This window comes from Monodelphis domestica, chromosome 1 (genome assembly GCF_027887165.1).
Source record: "Monodelphis domestica isolate mMonDom1 chromosome 1, mMonDom1.pri, whole genome shotgun sequence".
Lineage (NCBI taxonomy): Eukaryota > Metazoa > Chordata > Mammalia > Didelphimorphia > Didelphidae > Monodelphis > Monodelphis domestica.
In genome coordinates, this window is record NC_077227.1 from 467820749 (window position 1) to 467832976 (window position 12228).

A 12228-nucleotide genomic window follows, 5' to 3' on the forward strand; every position below is an offset into this window, starting at 1 on the left:
ATCCTAGACAACATTCATAAAGGCATAATATCCAGATAGAAGGAAATGTTAGTTTCTCCATCTTTCTCCTTGCTGTGTGTCTACTTTTTCCTGATATTATTGAAAAAAAAAAAGGATGGAGGAGACCTTAACATGTTTATGCTCATTGTGTCTAGTTCTGGGATTCAGATATTAGGAAAGGTTTTGACATGCTGGAATCTGTCCAGAGAGGGATGGGGATGCTGAGAGGATTAAAGACAGTGCTAGATAAGAAATTATGACTTGAACTAGAGTTGTCTAGCCTGGAGAGGTGGAGATTTAGGTTGAATAGGATAGCTCCTTTAAATATTTGAATGTCCAACAAGTAGAATAAGGATTAAACTTGTTCCACTTGTTCTCAGAGGGCAGAACTAGGAACAATGAATGGAAGGTACAGAGGTCCAGTTTTAGATTAGGTGAAAGGAAACATTTACTAACAACTGGAGCTATTAAAAAATAGAAAATATCAAAATATTCAAAATTATTCTAGAAATGATAGATTTTTTAAAATAGGGAAAAAAGAAAGTAAAAAATTAGGGCTGCCTTAGGGGATAATAGGTTCCTCTGACCAGAGTTTTGTAAGCATGAGTTAGATGGCCACTTGTCAGAGATACTAGAGAATGTTTTCCTGCTTGCATCTGGATTTGACTCTTGAGTTCCCTGCTTCATCCAAAGTTCTGTGATTCTATGATTTTTTATTTATTTTATTTTTTTGCAAAACCTTTATCTTCTAGCTTAGTAACAACTTTAAGACAGAAAGGTTAGCTAGGCAAGTAGGGTTAAGTGACTTGTCCAGGTCCAGTTAAGATGTATCTGAGTCCAGATTTGAACCCAGGTGTTCCCAGGTCTTGCTCTCTATCCAGTGAGCCACCCAGCTTCCCCTAGTTCTATGATTTTTAAAGTAGAGTTCCAAGTCCTGGGCAGGAGGCAGAAACCTTGAGTTCTGTTCCTGATTCGCATCAAGATGTGGCCTTAGGAGAATCACTTGAGTTCTCTGGATCTCAGTTTTTTCATCTTTAAATGGAGATAATACTTACATTCATTCCTGCTTTCCAGGGCTTGGCAAGGCACTAGTTGGAGGCTACGTATAAAATAGTCAACTGTAATCTATCTCTGATGGCATGCATAGATTGATAGTTACTTACTATTTGCCCATAGTAGTTTCCCAAGTTCAACTTTTCTTCTCTTGCTTTCTCAGGGATCTAATACATTTGCCATTCGCGAGAGACTGTTTGTTGGCTTCTGGCATACCGATGACTGTAAGAAAGAAACCATTGCCTACATCTGTCATGGACACCCTGCTGCAAGGAGGACTCCCAAGTGTATTAGGTTACTGGACAAGCAGGGGGAAAAGGGATAGATATTGTTAGGGAATGACAAGAGCCATCCAGGTGGGCTCCATCAAATGACCTGGAGGAGTGTAAGAAGCATTACAAAGCTTTATTTATACCAGTGGTGGCAAACCTTTCAGAGATGGAGTGCTGGGCCCTGTCCCCACTACATCCCCTAGACCGAGTGCCATGCCCACCCACCCTCCCCCCCAGGACTGAGTGCCCTGCCTCATCCCCCACACCAAGTATTGTTCCCCTTTGCTCCCCCCTTACCCTACTCAGGGGAGGGAGAAAGTGCTCCCATTGGGCTGCTGAACAGAGGGGCAGGTCATGTGAGGAATATCCTCAATAAGTGTAGAGAGAGGGGGTGTAGCCCAAGAGCTCTGCTCCCCTCCAGTTCTACTGCCTGTGAGCCATCCATCTTAGCCCCTGTGTGTTCCCATTGGCAGAGGGGCAGAGAGTGTGAAAAATGTCATCAGGCACGGTAGAGAGGGGGAGGGGAGCAGCTCCACCGGTGTCCCTCTGCCTTTCTAGTAATGAACTGGAGGGAGGGCAGGGTGGGCAGCCATGTGCCACAGAGAGTACTCTGTGTGTGCCATCTTTAGCACCTGTGCCATAGGTTTGCCATCGCTGCCCTATATGATTCCCAAGCTGTAGTCGAAGTCCTTTCCTGCCCTAAGCTCTCTAGCCAGAGAGCTAGTTCCAGGTCTCATCCTTCTCTTTCCCATCTCTACCCTCTCCCATATGAGATGGATAGTCTCAAATGAAGCCAAGGGAAACAACTGCCTTGGAACTGGTATCTCAAATTTCCTGACAAAATGTAAACCCTGGTCTGCTAGAACTCCTTAATCCTTCTAACTCACCAGGGCTAAATTCAATTCAAGGGACATCAAGCACTCATCATGTGCCTGAGGCTATGCTTATTTTTAAGGGTGCCAATATAATGTGGGTGACCTGGCCTGGAGGGATGTCTATTGGAGCGTATATAAATAATCTCTTCTTTGTTCCAGTCCACTTTTTGGCAATGTGGTAGGAGCTTGAATTTCACCATGCAAGACTAAGAGATTTGTACCTTCTGATGCCAGAAAGTTACCTAAATGGCTGCTGAGCAGAAAGTAGGCTCACTCCAAGCTTCTATGGAATCATGAATGCTACTTGGGGATAGAGAAAGAGGAAAGACCCAGCTATCCTAATATGAATAGTGACCGAATGCTGCCCTAAGGATTCTTATAATTAATTGCCTTGGAGGGATAGGGCACTGGTCTCATGTAGACAAATAATCATGGAAAGGCAGACTGTGATTGGGACAAAGGAAAGCTTTCTGGTGATCTAGGACAATTTGGGGAGGGAGAGATAACTCCTAAACCCTAATGTGAAACTTAGCTGGCATTAAGCATCCTGGCCAGCCTGGGTTTGCCTCAGGTTAATATGAGGGCAGCTGTACACACATTGGAAGTCCTGGCCCCCAGTTTAATTGACTCAGGAATCCTTTGAGTTTGTTTGTGACCTTTCCTGGAAACTCTAAATCCTTAGGCCGTAAGTTTTGTTCTCTAATCATCTAGACCTGGGGTTCTCAAATATTTTGATCTCAGGCCCGCTTACCACTCTTCAAAATTACTGAGGACCCCAAGAAGCTTTTGTTTCTGTGAGTTAGAGCTATCAATATTTGCCATATTAAGAATTCAGATGAGTATTTTAAAATTGCTAATTCATTTAAAAACAATAATTTGTTATATGTTGACATGAACAGTATTTTAATGAAAAACAGCTCTATTTTTTACAACCTAAAGTTTGACTGAGAGGAATGGCATTGTTTTACATATTTTTGTGAATCTCTTTATTGTCTAGTTAAAAGACAGCTGGATTCTCCTGTCTGCCTCTGTATTCAATCTGTTGTGATATGATGTTTTGGTTGAGGTAAATGAAGAAAATCCAGCCTCACACAGATAATGTTTGGACAAGGGAGGAGTGCCTTAATAGACAAATGATATCTTAGCATTATTATGAAGGTAGTTTTGATCTCTAAGGCCCTCTGAAAGGTCCAAGGACCCCACTTTGAGAACTGTTAATATGAACTATTCTTCCATCTGCAGGCTGGGCTGCCACTTTTTGCAGGGCTAATAGTTATCTGTTCTATTCCAAATGAATTCTTAGAATGAAATTAGCATTTGGAGTGAGTTACTTATGGAAATTTGTTATTTTGAAGAAACCCAATTTTCCCCATTGTTTGCATCTCCTCTTCTCTGGTGTCCCATAGGGAGGCCACAGGAGCAGGTATTAGATACTGAAAGGCCATGCCAAGTTTTATCAAGTGTGTCTTACTGTTCTGCTGTTCCTCATACATGACACACAATTTCTTCTCTCTGTGCTTTTGCTTGGGCTATCCTCCAAACTTGGGACCTCCTCTCTCCTTACCAGTCTCTACCTGTAGAAACACTAGTTTCCTTCAGAGTTTAATTCAAGCCCTACCTTCTACATGAATCTACATGAATCATGGATCAACATTCTTTGGCCCACTCCCAGCCTTTCCACTAAAAAAACAAACAATAAATTACCCTATATATCTCGGTGCACATTTTGAATATATTTTTATATATGTCAGAGATTTTTAACTTTTTTTTGTGCCATAGGCCCTCTGGCAGTCTGGCGAAACCCATGGACCCTTTCTCAGAATCATATTTTTAAAAGCATACAAGGGAAACCTATCACATTGAAAAACAGTTGTCAGAATATTTTCAAAAGCAAGTTAAAAAATCCCAGGTTAAAGATGGCTGGAGTGTATATTTTCTCTTTTGAATGATTGCAATCTCTTTGAGGACAGGAACTGTTTCAGTTTTGTCACTGTTCTTGCCACATAACAAATGCTAATTGATTGATTGATTCAGCTTTAGCTGCTTTTGCTCAGCTATACTAGCTAATACCCACAGTGCTCTTTAATATCCCCTCTCTCAAGGGAAGGTCCCATCTACCATAATTGTTCTCCTGGAGTTTCTTAAAATAAAAAATATGAACCATAAGAGATCATAATTAGGAAGATCGAATAATACAGGTCACCAAATTTCACTTGTACAATTATGGAATGTTGAAATTGGAAGAGGCCTACCTAGGAACATGGAATGTCAGAGCTAGGAGGAACTTTAGAACATGGCCCATCAGAATTAGAGAGGCCCTTGAAGATCATCTAGTCCAAATCCCCTCATTTTATAAGTCAATATGCTTATTTTTCAAATGGGAAAATTAAGGCCTAGAAAGAGAAAATTACTTTCCTAAATTTACCCAGGCAGTTAGGAGCAAACTTGTTTCCTGATTCCTAGGCCAAATCTTTTTCTCCCCTATGATGCTGCTTCATAAGAGGAAAGACAAAATAAAACAAAAATCTTGGCTTGCCCATCATAGTGGTGTTTTTCTACATGGAGACTGCAAAGAGGAGATAGACAAAGTTTTTGGTGTCATAAAAGCTCACCTTCTTAAGAAATCACAAACAGAACTGATATCATTTTGTTTTGTGCAGAGGTAATGAATTGTTTCTTGGACAGACCTGAGATGCAGCTCAAAGCATTAGAACATCTTTTGGCTATAGTTGACCAGAAGGAAGGTAAGGGCACTTCCTTTTTACATAACCCTTCATCTTTCCCCCAAATCTGCTCAGCAAAAATCAGATAGTGTGAGTTATAGAAAACTACTGAACAGAAAGAATATTGTGTAATACTCTAGACTTTTGTGCTAGCTTAGGGGAGTCTATTGTTAAATTTTCAGGGTATCTACTCTTCAGAAATTGACAAATCAGAACTTGGTTTATTATTTTGTTAATTATTTAGACTTGAGAAAGTGATGGAGAAAATTTTAATAATGCAGATTAAATTTAAAAATGTGTCCTGGGTATATACATTTTTTGAAAGCTAAACATTTTTACCATCACACCACTAGTTCAAACCCTTGTTCCTTCAAGCCAAGGATCATGGATTTGATGGGAAAGTATGGGTTGGTATAGGCCAGCATTGTCACAGGTTAAGGTTGTTATTTCCAAACATAACCTTCCCTCCTGGCCTTAATTACCCACTATGGGTCTGTCTTCCAGGGATATGCCTAAACTTTTCTAGAGCCTTCTAATTTTCTTAATCCATTACCCTCTGGAGCAAAAAGTTCCATAAGTTATTTTCAACAGGTAAAAGAATGAACTTTGTATGTGTTTGGAATCTCTTTCGTGTTTTATTGGGATGTATAGGGAGACTGGTATGAAGGGATTGGAGGAGAGAGGTGAGAATATGAGAAAATGGTCTTATTTCCCTTTTCACATCTCTGAAAAATGACTTCAGCAAAACCATCAACATATTGATTGTGTCTGGCCATCTAGATAATATCTGGACCCCGGTGCGTGGGTAATCTGACCCCAGAAATATAAGCACAATGTAAGTTTCCTATGAAAGGACTGCCTGGAGTCACATGAGACCACTTCAACTCTTTAGATATGGATGTGATTTCCATAGATGAGCATGCTTTACAAGAGGTAACACTCATCATTATCTCATTACACCGCCCTCAGGCTCTCCTTTTACCCAGCATTCCTTTGAATATTTTTAGAGCTGAGGTGTGGATTGAGCAGAGCCTGAGAGGAAGGGAACCACTTCTCTCAGTAGGAAGCTGAAGGAGTCAGAGGATTGTTTCTTAACATTTGCCTTTTTTTCCCCTTAAAAATACTTTTGGAGCAGCTGGGTGGTTCAGTGGATTGAGTCAGGCTCAGAGACTGGTCCTGGGGTCAAATTTGACCTCATACACTTCCTAACTGTGTGACCCTGGGCAAGTCACTTAACCCTAATTGCCAGTCCTTACCACGCTTCTGCCCTGGAACCAATACATGAGGTAAGGGTTAAAAAAAATTTACCTTCTGTCTTAGAATCATTACCAAGTATCAGTTCCAAGGCAGAAAAGCAGTAAGAGGAAGGCAATTGGGATTAAGTGATTTACCCAGATTCACACAGCCGGGAAGTATCTGAGGTCAGATTTGAACCAAGTGGTGAATTTCAGGCTTCATTATCTTTCCCTCTTTTCTTGTCCAGATCTCCCATGGATTTTGGATATGGTAGAATCAGTGATAGCCATCATCAAGAGTCATCAAGACATTATCGAGATCCAGAAGTATGGCTGCAAATTGCTGCTCAAAATTCTGGGCCAAAGTAAATGACCATTAAGAGCTGCTTCTCTCTCCCTTCAACTCTTTACTCTTATTTCTTAATGATTATCTAGCTGCCTTAGGGTACACGCGCTCTGAGTGACCTCACTAAGAAATTGACACTGGATGGATGGTACTCCAGGAGGGATGTAAAGGCAGCCAGAGCTAGGGCAGCACTGACTAAGCCTTTCTATCTCCTATTTTCCGGCTAAGTAGCTAGATGGCACTCTGGACAGTACACTGGGCCTAGCATCACAAAGACCGGAATTCAAATCCATCCTCAGACACTGTGACCTTGTGCAAGTCACATTCCCAAATTTCTCTCATTGCAAAATAGGGAAAATAATAACATCCACCGTCCAAACAACATGTTATTGTCAGGATCAGATGAGATGAGATATCTGTAAAATTCAATGCCTACCATATAGTTAGTACTTAATAAAATCCTTGTTCCCGTTCCTTGCTTCCTTCTCTACACCCATGAGACTGTATCCTTCAACTTCCTACCTGTCCACTCAGACCTGGAACAAGGTATTTGTGGGTTCTAGACAGAATTTATGCCTCTGTGTGGTATTGCCTCTTGAAGGTTTTGAGTCTTCTCTGTAATGCATGTAATTTGTCACAAAATCAATCAATCAATATTTATTAAGCATCTACTATGTGTCAGGCACTGTGTTGGTTGGGAACCATTTTTTCCCTCAAGGAAATTAAATTCCATTGGGGAATACGTACACCCTGAAGAGCAAAGTCTTTTTTTTTTTTTAATATTAAAAAGAAATAAATGTATATATAATGATACTCAGAAGGATACATCCCCACCTGACCTGTGCCCCATATTTCTCTGGCCTCTACTTAGGCTCCCCAGCCTGGACTGCTCACATTATGGAAAGGTGGCTCCCAACCTGTGGCCTAGCCAGGAAGGGAGCTGCCTCAGGGCAGGTAGAGAGAGGCAAGCATGATCTGATAGAAAAAGCCTGGGGTGGGGCAGCTAGGTGGCTTATGGGATAGAGAGCCTGGCGTGGAGATGGGAGGACCTGGGTTCAAATGTGGCTTCAGACACTTCCTAGTTGGAAGACCCTGGGTAACCATTTAACCTAGTCCTCACTGCTCTTCTGCCTTGGGATGGATACTTAGTAATGATTTTAAGACAAAAGGTAAATTTAAAAAAGAAAAGGCCTGGGACTCTAATTTAGGAAACCTAGACTCTATTCCTGACTTTGCAGTGCAATCATTGAACGACATTGGCAAGTCATTTCCCTTTTCTAGGCCTCAATTTTCTCATATGTAAAATGGAGCTAATGATCCCTGCCCTGCTTACCTTGGAGAATTATTGGGAGGACAGAATGTAGTAGCAGATCTTAATGTAAACATAAAAGTACTCTATGAATGTAAAGTATCCTTACTATAATGAAGCAATTAAAAATGTTTTTCCGATTTACTCCGGGCAGCCCTTTTATACCACCCAGATGATGTGCCAAGTGGAGAAGATTTTATCAAAACCCTGCTTTCCACCATGAGAAGCTACCCCACAGATCAAGAGTTGATCTCTATGGTCTGCCAAATGCTGATGATTATTTCATCCAATGGTGAGACTTCCTTCCATCCCTATCTCCACTTTCTTCTGTCTCTTCCCACAGAACCAAACCCTAGGAAAATGTACAATAGTCTTTTATGTTTCAAGGACAGTGTGCACCTAGCATCTTGGGGCTGAGGTTCCTGAGACCTTTGGCAGGGGAGGGGTGGTACTGCATTGTGGTGGGGTGGAAAGAATTCTGGATTTGGAGTTGAGGAATTGTGTTTTGAGTCTCAGCAGTGTCACCTAATCACTGTTAACTTCTGACTTAACCGAAGCACTAGGTTTCCTTCTTTAAATTAAAGAAGAGAGTTTAGGCGATCTTGGAGGTACTTTCTAGCTCTCGTTGCTAGGGGTCTAAGGACTGACTGGGCTCCTACGATGCCCGGGTCTTGTACTAGTTACTCTAGGAGAGCAGACAAAACGCTGCTCGGTGTCCATGATCTCCGCTGAGAAAACACTTCTCACATCTGTCCTTGTTAGAAGCTTCAATGGTGCATCTCCAGAACGTATGTACATTTGCTGAAATCAATGAGTGCCTGAATACTTTCCCCCATGATAAGGAGATCTGCTTATCTTGTCTGGGCCTCCTCTGGAGCCTCACTGTGAAAGGTGAGTAGGACCCTCAAGCTTTGGACTTGATCTACTTGGCTTTTTCTATTAAACGCTCCCACCCACCCAATTATCCCCTCCTTTGAAAGCCAGGACTATAGAGAAGGTTCAAGAACCTTCCGTTTTCAGCCACCTGGCCTTATCAAGATAAACCAAGCTCTGTAGTATGCCCTCTTCATCCATTTTGTCTACTAATAGCATGTCATTTCTTCCCTAATACTATGGGATAGCTCTCACTAGAATGTGAAATGTGTATCTAGTAGTGAGAAATGGTTATACTAAGGCTTTCAAATGAGTTATTTTTAAAATTTAATTTAATTAATTAATTTTTGAAAATTTTATTTAGTTAACTTAGAACATTATTCCTTGGTTACAAGAATCATATTCTTTCCCTCCCTCCCCTTCCCTCACCCCTCCCATAGTTGATGAGCAATTTCACTGGCTATTACATGTGTCCTTGACATGGTGAAAGAGGAAGAAAATGCAAGTCTAATGTACACATTAGAGTCAAAGCACAAAAACCTCACCTAGAAACATGGGGATGATAGTATAAACATTAAATTTAATGGTTGGACTTAAATTATATGAAATATCGTGGTCACCAAAATTATTATATCTCAAGTCAGAAGTTTATTTACAAAAATAGAGGAGAGACAATAAAGTAGAAAAATGTGAAAGAGGTTAGAGAAAATATCTATACTAGTCCTCAGACAGGAGGGCTGGTAGTGAGTAACAATGTGGCCTCCTCCAAGATGGAAGCTAGTCTCTTAGGAAACTAGGAAAGGAGTCAGCCTTTTCACTCACCCAACCAAGTAGTCCAGGAGTCAGTCTAAGTTGAAGTCACGATCCACACCACAGTCTCCAGTGAAGTTCCCTCAAAGAAATCCAGGCGACTCCTCCAGCCAGATTTCATGTCTTTCATGGTGGTTTCCTGTCCTTGCCCCTCTTCACAGGGGCCAATAGCAGCTTCCAAATAGTCTAGCCCTGCTCAAGGGGAAGTATTTGAGGGAACCAGTTTGCACCTTCTGGAGGGGTGAATACTCATTGAAAGGGTTCAGTTTCTGAGGGTAAGAACTCTTAAAAGAGTTCAAGGGGTGGCTGGGTGGTTCAGTGGATTGAGAGCCAGGCCTAGAGACAGGAGGTCCTAGGTTCAAGTCTGGCCTGAGACACTTCCTAGCTGTGTGACCCTGGGCAAGTCACTTAACCACCATTGCCTAGCCCTTACCAATCTTTTGCCTTGGAACCTTTACACAGTATTGATTCTAAGATGGAGGGTAAGGGTTTATTAAAAAAAAAAAATTCAAAAGTTTCTGACTGAGTTAGAAAAAAGGGTGGAGCTCTCCCAAGTATCTTGCTGGCTTCTTACCTAGCACTAAGTAGGGTGTGAATTCACTAAGTGGTTTTCAAAAGAGCTCCTCCACCTAGTTTAAACTTGTGTTGATTCAATCAAAAGGTAGACAAAGGAGAGTTAATCCTGTCTTCACAATCTAGTGAGGTACTTAAATTAGTGTTAACTCCAACTAGGCAAAGAAAACAAAGGATTCCCTTTTCACAAGTGTAAACTTAGAATAGATAAAAGAGAATCAAGAATTTCCTTTCACAGTGGGGACATTAGAGATAAATGATCCCTGCCTTATTTCATATGAAGATCAAATGAGAAAGCACAACATGGGGAGGCCACTTTAAAAATTGGTATCATTAGTAAAGGTGGTGACTTCACATTTATATCACAAACAACCTTCTTTACACATATCATGACATTTCAATTTAAACTGGTAGGTCAAGTATTCAAGTAGTTTCCATAAGCCAAGCCCTATGTTGTTTTTGAGTAGTTAAGTGTAGTGAGGGGCAGCTAAGTGGTAGGGTGGATAGAGGGCTAATTAGGCCTGGAGTCAGGAAGACCCTTCTGAGCTTCAAACACCCTGGGCAAACCTCTTAACCCTGCTTGTCTTGGTTTTTCAATCCGTAAAGTGAGCTAGAGAAGAAAATGACAAACAACTCCATTATCTTTGCCAGGAAAATCCCAAAAGGGCCATGAAGAGTCGGACACCACTGAACAACAATGTTGTAATGGAAAGAGAATTGGGCTTAGAGTCAGGAGATGGTCAGTAGTTGGTTTTGAAGCCTGCCTCTCATACTTATTAGTCATGTGACTATATATAGGTAATTCTTATCACAGCTAGCATCCTCAGTACCTTTATCTATAAATTGGAAATTTGTTGTTATGAATAAATACCTAGATGTCCTACCTTATAGAAATATTGTGAAGGTCGAATGAGTGAATCCCAACTAGATGCTTGGCAAGCCTCAAATGCTGTATAAATGTCACATGTTCCTTTTAATATCTTTTACTATTTTTCTATATTTGGACAGAGCTAATCAGCCCATCAAAAGATAGGCCTGCCTTTCTGCAGATCACTTTCATACATATGAAACATGGCTAGACTCTGTGGTTTGGAGGATAGGAATGGAGAATCTTACACTCTCCACATTTCTACCAGCGTTCTGCCTTAGTGACTGGCTGTTCCCAGTCCTTGAAGCTCCTTGCTTACCTTACCCTCCCATTCATTCAGCTGTCATGGTAGACAAGACACCCCTAAAGGAGGCTGTGGGGCTCATCTTGAAGGTCTTGGAAATCTACCTCAATGATGGAGAAAGAGCAGAAGCTTCCTGCTCTGCCCTCTGGGTGCTGTCCTTACAAGGTGAGGGCCCACACAGGCAGCTCCTGTGCTGTGAGGGGGGAGCGGAGTTGGGGCCATGTTCCACCTGTCATAACCACTTTGCATTATGTGGGTTCTGTGATAGGCTGCATAGAGGGTTGTGATTATGAGCATGTGACGCTACTGTTGCTGAAATGTATCCAGTTGCATTCGAAAAGAGCTATCTTGGTGAATAATGCCTTCCTGGGGCTGGCCAACCTGGCAAGGATGTCAGGTGAGAGTCCTGGGGGGTGGGCAAAGGGGATACTCTGCTCCCTAGGGGCCTACTGAGGTGGGACAGACTATGCTATCTAGAGTTCTTTCATCACTTGCAGGGTGAGGAAGTGGGACTAGGTCAGTGATGGTGAACCTTTTAGAGATGGAGTACCAGACCCCCTCACTCCCAGACTAAGTGCTGTGCCCCCCCCCCCCCCCCCCAGTGCTGGGGATGCCCCACCCCCCTTACCCCACCCAGGGGAAGAAGAAAGCACTCCCATTGGACTGCTGGGCAGAGGGGCGGGGGAAGTGAAGAAATGTCATCCAGCATGGTGAAGAGGGGGAGGGGAGCAGCTCCACCAGAGTCCCTCTGCATTTCTAGTAAGGAACTGGGGGGTGGGATCACCATCATTGGACAAGGTGATGCTAAAGATAGTTTTCCATTTCCAAATTCTATGATCTTCCCTCTGGGATAGTTATAGATTCATGACTAACTTACTGGGAAATAAGGACAAGGGAACTTACCCCTAGACTACCCTTTCAGGTCCATCAAGATTACTGCTAGCAACTGATGGTCACAATAATTCACTCAGCCGTACAATACCGTTA

General features: G+C 42.0%; 1 protein-coding gene across 2 annotated transcripts in view; it reads left to right on the forward strand.

Annotated features, from left to right (window-relative positions):
• STKLD1 (serine/threonine kinase like domain containing 1) overlaps positions 1 to 12228 on the forward strand; it is a 52747-nt gene that overhangs the window by 36101 nt on the left and 4418 nt on the right. For both annotated transcript variants that reach the window (XM_056812649.1, XM_056812648.1), the window contains exons 10-16: positions 1217 to 1347; positions 4861 to 4944; positions 6407 to 6523; positions 7968 to 8105; positions 8576 to 8704; positions 11278 to 11406; positions 11510 to 11638. In XM_056812649.1, the coding sequence (XP_056668627.1) occupies positions 1217 to 1347; positions 4861 to 4944; positions 6407 to 6523; positions 7968 to 8105; positions 8576 to 8704; positions 11278 to 11406; positions 11510 to 11638 (857 nt within the window). The remainder of the gene's footprint in view (positions 1 to 1216; positions 1348 to 4860; positions 4945 to 6406; positions 6524 to 7967; positions 8106 to 8575; positions 8705 to 11277; positions 11407 to 11509; positions 11639 to 12228) is intronic.